This window comes from Nicotiana tabacum, chromosome 21 (assembly GCF_000715075.1).
Source record: "Nicotiana tabacum cultivar K326 chromosome 21, ASM71507v2, whole genome shotgun sequence".
NCBI lineage: Eukaryota > Viridiplantae > Streptophyta > Magnoliopsida > Solanales > Solanaceae > Nicotiana > Nicotiana tabacum.
In genome coordinates this window covers 5,558,751-5,569,124 of record NC_134100.1, presented here as the reverse complement: position 1 = coordinate 5,569,124, position 10,374 = coordinate 5,558,751, and the positions used below count along the sequence as shown (strand labels likewise).

At 34.7% G+C, this 10,374-nt stretch overlaps 1 protein-coding gene across 2 annotated transcripts; it reads right to left on the bottom strand.

Annotated features, from left to right (window-relative positions):
* Positions 1–1,017: 1,017 nt before the first annotated feature.
* On the bottom strand, positions 1,018–8,347 carry LOC107787380 (uncharacterized). Of its 2 annotated transcripts, none has more exons than XM_016608936.2 (12): positions 8,158–8,347; positions 5,752–5,810; positions 5,368–5,458; positions 4,897–4,951; positions 4,718–4,808; positions 4,436–4,586; positions 3,952–4,032; positions 3,678–3,858; positions 3,108–3,262; positions 2,287–2,418; positions 2,144–2,202; positions 1,018–1,366 (listed from the first exon to the last, which is right to left on the bottom strand). In XM_016608936.2, exons 1-12 carry the CDS (start codon positions 8,206–8,208, stop codon positions 1,207–1,209), a joined length of 1,266 nt encoding a protein of 421 aa, XP_016464422.1. In that variant the 5' UTR covers positions 8,209–8,347; the 3' UTR covers positions 1,018–1,206. The 2 variants fall into 2 exon arrangements, with proteins under 2 accessions (XP_016464422.1, XP_075098500.1); XM_075242399.1 differs by lacking the exon at positions 8,158–8,347 and adding an exon at positions 6,110–8,097.
* Positions 8,348–10,374: the final 2,027 nt, after the last annotated feature.

The window sequence follows — 10,374 nt, the reverse complement described above, 5'->3', positions numbered from 1 at the left end:
GTTTCTTTATTGTTCCCTTGTCGGGGACTCTCTTTGTGATTAGTGTTAAACTGTATATGTGGATCGGGTTGTACGCCGCAACAATATTATATGTGGATCGGGTTGCATGCCGCAATAATATTATATTCGGATCGGGTCGCACGCCGCAACAATATTATAATTGGATCGGGTTGCACGCTGCAACAGTGTTTTATGATATGGATCGAGTTGCACGCCGCAACAGTGTCTTTATGAGTTGGATCGGGTTGCACGCCGCAACAATGAATAATAAAAGTGGTTATTGATTGGTTACGGCTTCCTTATTCTTTTGCTGTAGATTTTAGATTGTTCTTTATGCTTTTCTCCTAAATTACTGTCGGTAAATGATATTTCTCTGCAACATGTCCCCCTCCCATCTTTAATTGTCTATTTCTGTTTTATTTTTCCGCTGTATATGATATAACTGCACAAGTTTATTTGGTAGTCTGGTCCTAGCCTCGTCACTACTTCGCCGGGGTTAGGCCAGACACTTACCAGCACATGGGGTTGGTTGTGCTGATACTACACTCTGCACTGTGTGCAGATCCGGAGCGGCAGCTTTTGGACCATAGCTTTGGGTGGCTGCCTTCAGTCCAGTCGGAGAATTCTAGGTAGTCCTGCAGGCGTCCGCATGCCTCGACGTTCTCTTACATGTTTATATTCTATTTTCATTTACTTCAGAAACAGATTGTATCTTTCTTTCCAGACAATTGTTTGTAGTATTCATAGATGGTCCGTGATATTGTGACACCAGTTCCGGATAGAGATGTACTCGGTATTGTCGTACTTGTTTTTGGCTAAGTTATCAGATTACGTCTTCCGCATGTCTTTAATTATTGTTAATATTTCACTGTTGATCGTATGTTGTTTTAAACTGTTAAAAAGGGCTAAATAAAAGAGTTAGTGAATCTATAATACCCGGCTTGCCTAGCTTTCACGAGTAGGCGCCATCACGACTCCCGATGGTGGGAAATCCGGGTCGTGACATTGTACCATGTATATATAATAAAAGAACAACTTGCTATAACATGGATCAACCAATAATTGATGGTACATGGCTTAGTTCCCTGTAATGTTTAACACCTCCAAGAAAAAATGGGAGAAGTCACTGTGGAACTGTTCTAACATTTACAATATTTGCAGATTCTAAATAAATGGAAAAGCGATATTAATTAATTCGATGATAATTTATCGTCTTGATAACATTTCAGGCGTTAACGATGAGAAATCATAATGGTATCCTGATTGCATTGGAACAACTGAAACTGCTGGCAAACTTGGCAAAGGCCTAATAGCTCCTGTTGCTGTTATTCCATTCATTGGAGCTACTGGCATTGCAGAAAACATGCTGCAATATTTGAAAAAACAACAGGTTATTACCTCGCCGTATAGCAGCAGTAAATACAGTCAGATCTCTCTATAACAGCCGTCCTCTATATATAATAAAACTTCATTATAACGGCCAAAGCTTTTTCGGAATCAATTTTCATGTTATGTTATAATATATGTTCTCTATAATAACACTTCGCTATAGGAGTAAAAAAAAATCCAGATATTAAAGAGAGGTTTGACTGACATCACTGGTCTACTTGTAATGGGAAGAACTGTGTACTTCTTTCTTCTCCCATTTCCAGGTTTAACCCTCAACCCCCCCTCCCAAAAAAAAAATTGTCATATTATTATAATATATATTCTCTATAACAACATTTCGATATAGCAAACAAAAAAATGCTCAGGACGATGTTATAGAGATGTTTGACTCATATCACTAGTTTGCTTTTAATGGAAAAAGCTTTGTACTTCTTTCTTCTCTCATTTCCTGTTTTAAACACCCCCCACCACCCCCCGCCCCCCCAAAAAAAAATAAAAAAATTATCATCATCTCTCAGCTGTTGATTAGGCATCGCTCGCTTTAAGTATAGATTAGGCTTTAAATGGTGGTTGTTAAGGTTATTAGGTTGTTTTTTATGGTAGCGGTTTTAACTTGTGCATAAAACTTAACCTTTATACAACAACCAAGAGCCAAATTTTACCAAGTTAGCTAAAGAAAGGTAAATACACATGGTCTAAACAAGAGGTGAATGCGATATGCACACTTAGCAAATCAACATAATGCTTCGAGTACCTGGGGTTTAGAGCATAGGCTGATGGCGTAGATGCGTGTAAATGTTGAGCGCTTCCCATCTGAATGAAAAAAGTTGAAGATAAAAGTAAGAGAGAATTCTTGATTTAGGATTTAAAAAAACTCATTATATTCAATAGGCCAACCTGCTTATTTCCATGGACCTGATAAAATTGCTGGTTTCCATTTGAAGCTTGATACATGGTTTGAGGACAACTAAAATGCTTTACTGTAGTAGGCACCAGAGGAGGCTGCTGTGGATTCAGCGACTTTTGTTGCTGCCAACGGATAGAAGTAGGACAATCAGTGCGCTATTACATGAATATGATCAGTATAGAGAAATCATGCAGAGAATTGGGCAAAGGCCTTTTAAGAAAAACACATTTAACCTTATTAGCGCCTAAGTTGCTCGAACTCGGGTGCAAATATTGATCAAGCGGAGAATCCGAGCAGGAGATAAAAGGAAAAGAACTGACATAATATACAAGGTATTTCATTTTCTTCAATTTTACCCTAGGCTTTGTTCTAATTTCCGAAATCATTGTATCTGCCCCAAATTTCTCCGTCGATTTTGTTCAAAGTACTCAAAAATGGTTGACTAGATCCGGTACGGATCCCGCACCCACGTCGTGTCGACACAGGTGCGACACCAAAAGTGAAGAGTCCGAGCAACTTAGATTAGCGCTGCACATAATAACACTAACTTCCACAATCTTAGGAAATCAATCTAGAGAATCAATGTTAACTACTTCTCCCGGACTTTACTAAAGCTAGTTATATGGTGTTTTTTTAACATATGCACTTGCCTAGAAAGGGGAAGAACAGTTAAGTATTAGCCTAGTGATATTTTGGTCTATCTGATTCCTGCGCGAGGCACTAATAAAGTAATAATGATTGTTATAACTTGCGGATTTTCAACTCTAACTGATAATGTTAAAGGAAGCACCTCGCCGAAGAGATCCATTACCTCATTCTTCACATTTTGCAAGGGGTTTTCTAAGACAGGCTGGGTATTCCATTGAAAATCTTTTATCAGTTCCTCAATTCCTGCATCAAATTTGTTCTTGTTTTCTATAACAGTAGAACGGGCATTCTGCTCGATTACTGTTTTTGCGTCCCCCGCTGCATAATTTGTAGACAAAGTCAGTGGTGAAAAACTCAAGCATGTTAGATCAACAATTCTAGTCAAATTAAAAGAGGTAAAAGCTCTCAGGAATAAGAAGTAGCAGCAGCAGCAGCAGCAACAACAACAACAACAAACCAGTGAAATCCCATACGTGGGGTTTGGGGAGGATAGGTAGAGAGACTGTTTCCGAAAGACCCTCGGCTCAAGAAAGACGAACAGAAACAGTAAAAAACAAGCAATATCAACAAAATAGGGCCAGAAAGATAATAACGACACAAGGAAACAGTACCAACAAGCTGTAACAATAACAAAATACTAAGAAATCGAGGTGAAAGATAATAGGGAATAAGCAGCAGAAGCATAATTATTTTCATGTTAGTCCAAATAAATATTATAGTTAGTTAGACATACGTTGGGGCACTCCTATCGAATGTGTCTTTAGAACAGATCCATTTCCATTTGGGTCAGCAGCATAGTTGTTGCTAGCTGTTGATACAGTTGGGGAGAAATTCGCTTCAGGCTTTGCTTTTGCGACTTGAGAGATTGACGGTACTACATTCTGAAGAACCTTTTGCTGGGAATCAGAAGAAACCTATTAACCATATCCAAACATCAAATTCCGTATCAATCTAAAGTATGAAGAGAAAGTCGAAAACTTTAGATATTCAGACAGCCGGGGGGTTACATTAGCCTTTTGCTTTGCTTCTTCCACAGCGGCTACTGGTTTTGCATTCTGAACAACTTTTGGCTTAGGATCAGCGGCAATCTGTTCAGAACATTGACCAAAAAAGAGTTTTATCTACTGATACAAGATATAAGGTACCGGAAAGACTCTAAAGGATCATCTAAATGTGCAGACAGAGGAGTTAGAAAAGCCGAAATAAAACATCATATCCAAACAATCTGTCCTAAATTGATATAATGTTAATGCAAAATTTGTTTTTATTTTAGCTAATAAAAGTTATTTATATCATAACTATTCAGAAGTATCGATATAATTTACTTATTAAAATCATATCATGTAGCCAACCTGTATGTGATCAATGCAGTAGCTACAAAATGAAGGAAGCAGTGGAGGCGACCTGTAACATGCACTGGAATAAAATGCATCTAAATACTTCGAGCGAATATATACAAATCCAGTAAATCAACAGAACCGACGTATTTACCTGCTTAGGTAATTCAGGAGGTGCAATATTCCGCTTGATATACACTGTATCCCCGTCAGTCCCCTGTTTACTAGCCGAATTATGTTCTCCTCTGACACGAGGAGATGCTTTCACATTCCCCTTTCGTGGTATCCATCTTTTCTCCACATATCTGGCAAATTTACAGTGGTTAATAAAGTTGATCTTGAAGTGAAATATTTCCAAATTCAGGTGAAGAAACTCATGACTTGATAACAATAATAGTAAGATAATTTTGCGGAACAATCAACTGTGATATCATACTTTGATCTGATAAAATTTTCAATACCAACTCTGCCGGATTTGGGAGGCAGCTCGGCTTCCCAATAGCTATTTGATTTCTGATTTCCCATTGCTAAATGTAAGAAGAAATCAAGTTATTAAAGAAGAAGAAAAGACTGCTGAAAATAGTTAAGAGCCAGAGGAAAATATTGTTGGCTCACTTTGTATAAATGCAACCTGCTCGGGAAGCCAGGTGTCCAATGTAGCAGATCGTACCTGCATCACGATAATGCATAAGTTCCATTGAAATGTTATGAGAAAACTTATGGAATATTGAGTATCAAAAATTTTAAAAATGAGTCGGACGGGCAAAGGGCAGTCCGGTGCACAAGGCATCCCGCGTTCACACAGGGTCCGGGGAAGGGCCGCATCTAAATGGGTGTGATATAGACAACCTAACCTAATGCAAGCATTAGTGGCTGCTTCCACAGGCTCAAACCCGTGACATTATTATGCAAATAAACAGAAATGGAAAAAGTTAAATGTAGTTCGTGAAGATGATCAGTGGTAACGAGATAGCACCATTAATCATCATTCTAACACGTACAAGTGACGAGATGAAACCAAGTTGAAGCAGATAATATGTAAAAGTTAAAGAAGGAAAGTGAAGTACAAGAACTGTGAAACAAGACCTTTGATATATGTACTCCAAGACTCCTGTGAACACCAGAACAGTGTAAGCATATGAAGATTCCCAGGTTCACACTAGCCCATCTTGGACCTCTGCATAAAACAAGTAGTCAATAGAGTGCAAGCAACCAAAATGGAGTTTAAGCGTATCATTACGTCTTTCTCGTTCACATTATGTTGGGTGTGTGAACAAAGTCCCACATGGAAAGTAGAAATGAAAAAGAATCTACTTATAAGCTGTTAGATACTCTTAGTGGTGTGAGGTATTTTGGGAAAGATCATACTAGCTTAGCCCAAAGACGACAATATCACACCATATTAAAAGTATATTTGGGCTGTTTTAGCCCAACACAATAAGCTACGGATAGTGATACTCAAAGGAATACCTGCTTTTGCAGTCGGCACATTCTCGATTCTCTGGCAATTTAAGTAGTCCCTCAAGTATCTGTGAGAAGGATACAAGAAAAAAGAATCATTTTCTTATAGAGGTAGTAAAACTTAAGTGTAACAATATTAGTTCTTTTAAGTTTAATGGAAAAAATATTTAGAAACTGCTAGCTTCTTGAAAGGTAAAAACAGAAATATTTTCAAATACAGCCACATTTCAAATTCAAGAATATGTCTGAATGCTATTAAATTCGGCTCAATGGCTCAATCAAGTATCCAGAAAAATATTCAGCCTCAAATTCTCTCTCTGTGTTGTTAATAAAGGACTAGCCTAGTTTAGTGACTAGGAAAATCCACCTTTTCCCAAAGCAACAGCAGCTCAAAACAACACTTGATAGCACTGCAGTCAACAAATCCACACTCTCTCAGATCAATGGTAAAGAAGTTAGGTGTTGTTTTAATGTCCAAGTGATGCTGCATAAATGACATCTCGCTAGAAAATTTTTCCTTCGCTCTTATTTCTTCCGATCAAAATGCTGCTTTACCCTTACCAGAAAGCTTCTGTATGATATAACTAACAATGGCAATACCTTATTTTCCATGCATGCTTTTGATATCAAGCCAAGTAATAATGCAACTTTTCCTGTTTCGGCGATTTTTGTTCATATATTGAATACTCAATTTTAAGTGAACTAGACCTGTTACTTATTCATAATTCAGACAAAATGTTTATCAGACCCAACTTTTCTTGTTTACGTGAATATAATTTTCTTCTCTTTTCTCCCCTAACCTGCTTTTGTTGAAGTCTCATAGCTCACATAGGCCAAAAAGCTGAGCACTAGAAAGGGTAGGAAAAAGAGAGACAAAATTCTGAAAATGATTGAAGTTCCGTTTGCACCTAACACTACTATTGTTAAACAAGTAAAGAAAATCCTCAATGACCTTCTCAACTTATACAGTTGTGTACAGCCACAACATACTAATTTAATACTGTAACATTTATTGGTGATAGCACCAAACTTGACATGAATCACTACTCAGAAGTAGGGGCTAATTAACATCAAACTATATTGCTCGGACTCTCCGAAAATGTCGATGGGTGCGTGTCGGATCCAGCCGCTGTTTTTGAGAGTCCACGCAACGTAGACATCAAATACATTGAAATCTCATCAAATCTCCAAGAACTTATATACAACAACAACAATAATGAACCAGTAAAATCCCACTAGTGGGGTCTGGGGAGGGTAGTGTGTACGCAGACCTTACCCTTACCCCAACGACCCACTAAAATCCCACTAGTGGGGTCTGGGGAGGGTAGTCAAGAACTTATATACTTAGTGATTTTTATTTTTTTAATTCTTTCATTGCTAGAGCCTAAAATGAAAAAGAACCCAAAATTCTATAATTTATATTGTTGGTTGGACAGAGAAGTTAGTATATAATGCTAAACCAACCTCAGACATATCAAATGAATAAGACCTGTATTAATCAATATCAGTTGAAATACAGGTTGGACACATACATATGGCAGTCTGTCAAGGAATGAATCTAAATACCAACCACCTATTTGTCAAGTAAAGTCAAATACCAATAAAGCTAAATTTTTTTGCACACAAGCAAGTGAAAATTCTCCAAATTAAACAGTCAATATGAATAATTATGAACACACATTCAATACCAGAAGAAGGCCAAAATCCACATCTTTTTCTTCTACTTTTTTGTTTACTTCAGAACTTCATACAGAAGCTGTTTTATTGAAACCCCATTAAATTTAAGCAAGAAACTTAATTTTTGGCAATCTCATAAACTCGAAAAGTCCTATTTTTGTTCGAACCAACATAATTCAAGAATCAGGATCAACCCCAGAACAGAAAATACCAAGAATGATGATGTGTTATAAGCATGTTCTATCAAATTAAGGATTAAATTTACTTGAGTCTCTCCCTCCGTTTCAATTTATGTAGTGTCCTGAAAGTTTGATTGGGCACAACATTAAAGAAAGTAATATACCTCCGAAAACTTGTGGTCTTAAATACGCTTTAAATTGTTGTGACTATAAAAGCATACAAGTTAAGGTAAAACGATATTTTAAAGTTAAATTATTCTTAAATATATAACGGTTACATCCTTTTTCAGAATTTCATAGAGAAGTTGTTTAATTGAAACCCCATAAAAAATTAAGCGAAATAATGTCTTTTATACATAATTCAAGAATCAAACAACCCCAGAAACAAAAAAACACCAAGAACAATACTGAGTCATGAACATACTTATATATGCTCTATTAAACTATGGATTAAAATTTACTCGACAAATCTAAACTTGGGTTAATTCTGACGAAAAATATTCTTAAAACATAAAACAAAACCAAATTTAAAGGGAATTAAGGAAGCTAAAGAAAGTACCTTCATATGTTTAGCATTAAGCTCCTTTGAAACTCTTGCTTTTTCATTCATAGTGGAATTCCAAAAAAGCTATAATTAAAACTCTCTTTACTTTATTTATTTCTAATATTGGAGATATATATATGAACTGGTAGGAGAGAATCTATGCCAAACTGGACGTGAAGATGAAAGAGAGAAAGGAGAGAAAGTAGAGAAGAAAATTTGAAAGTGGAGTCGTTCTTTTTTTTTTTTTTTTAATGAATAATAGTAATAAAATAAAATAAAAATTGTATAGCCGCTTTTAAAATCATAGCCTAAAAAATATTTTTTTTGCATATATATATATATATATATATTCTATATGTTATTATATATAAAAATTATATAAAGTTTATATACTTTTTCGACTATAAAAAAATAAATTATTTTTTGCGCATGTTAAAAGTGATAATACCCAATAAAAAATCTTATATTTCGGCTTAGTTTTGGAATGTTGCGTGCATTCCCGCGTGGTAGAGGCCGTCATTGGTAGTTATTCTTAGTTGGAATTTCCATGCATAAGCTAACTCTTTTTCTATTTTTCCTTAGTGGAGTTGGGACCACCAAAAGTGACAAAAACTATATAAAATTTATTCTAAATTTTAAGACAAAATTATTAAATGATATTAATACTTCTCTAAAATAATGCCTTGACATACGCATAAACACATATTGAGAAAGTGTTTTTTTCTCAAAAATACTTTTATCAAAAGTACTTTTATTGAGAAGTAGTTTATGTTTGACTATTTAATTTGAAAAATACCGATTAATTAATTTGAAAAATACTCCTCAGCAACAATTAGTGTTTGACCAAACTTTTGAAAAATGCTTCTAAGTGTATTATTCTAAATAGTTCTTGTCAAAACATTATTTTTGGAAAGAAACTATTTTTTCTCCTAAAAACTTGGCCAAAAACTTCAACTTAAAAAAAAGTACTTTTTGAAGGAAAAAAAGAGAGAGCATTTTTGGCCTTGGAGAAGCTTGGCCAAATAGGCTAGAAGACTAATTTGCCTAACTATTTCAATTTGTTTGATCCTTTTTGAAATATATGAGAGTCAAATTGATAAAAAAATGTGGGAATTCAAATATAAATTGTATAAGTTTATAAAAATAAAAATTTATATACTTATAAACTGCATAAAAATTATCATAAGTCACAATAATTAATAATTTAAACATTTATAACTATTTACAAAGGATATTATAAAAGAAAACTTTGTTTAATTCCCCAAATAGTAATAAGTTCATTCTTTTTAGAAGGATAAAGTAACTATTAGGAAAATGGAGATAGAATAATTATCTAATTTCGAAAGGAAATAACTATAATAGAATAATTAAATCTTGTCAATGGCTCAATGCATTTAAGAGTTGAAAAGTGAACTTTGCAAAGAAGCTTTTCAAGATTATGAAAAGGTATCACGATTGAGTTCCTTGTACAGTGGTCGTTGGTTTTGCATATTTTTTAAATTCATTTATAAGAGAATTATGCTGTCAAATCTTTCTATAACAGCTTTATTTGTTCCGAATATTTTTGGATGTTATAAAAACTGTTATTATAAAGAATATATATTATAACATAACATAAAAATTGATTCCGAAAAAACCTTGTCTTTTATAGTGAAGTGTTGTTATATAGGAATGTTATTATAGAGAGGTCTGACTGTGCAATGGTTGAAGCAAGTTGTACAACAAATATTTACACTAAAAAAAATGAGCCAGTCCTAAATAAGTATGATTGGAACCAGAATATGATTTTTACATTTATTATTATGGGTCTATTATGTGATGAATAATAATGCATAAACTATTATGTAGAGATTGTAATATTAAGGTCAATAATTAACTTTATTGTGACACGTATTCCACAATCTAATACAAAAATTCTCGCATCACCTCGTGTAAGTAATTGTTATAGTAACTTCAGAATTTTGAACTGTTAGCGGAAACGTAAAAGAAAGAACACAAGATTTAACGTGGTTCGGATCAAAATAATCTTACGTCCACCAGAGAACAATTGCCCTTTTAATATTAACAAAGGAAGGGGAGATTTCCCAATTACACTTAAGAGAATTTCTCTCTTAACTCTCTACTCACTACAATGTATTGTATTATTTTGGGATGGTTTCTACAAATGAAGGAGTACATCTATTTATAGAGGTAAAGACCTCCTCTTGATGTCATTGGTGACATCAAACTACC

What these genes read in the sequence shown, in the direction of transcription:
- LOC107787380 (XM_075242399.1), bottom strand. Translation starts at nt 6,241, where the DNA reads ATGTCATTTATGCAGCATCACTTGGACATTAAAACAACACCTAACTTC. An exon ending in AAGCAAAGCAAAAGGCTAAT is followed by an intron (nt 3,859 to 3,951) that starts GTAACCCCCCGG and finishes TATGGTTAATAG; the next exon opens with GTTTCTTCTGATTCCCAGCA. An exon ending in TTCGATAGGAGTGCCCCAAC is followed by an intron (nt 3,263 to 3,677) that starts GTATGTCTAACT and finishes CAAATTATGCAG; the next exon opens with CGGGGGACGCAAAAACAGTA.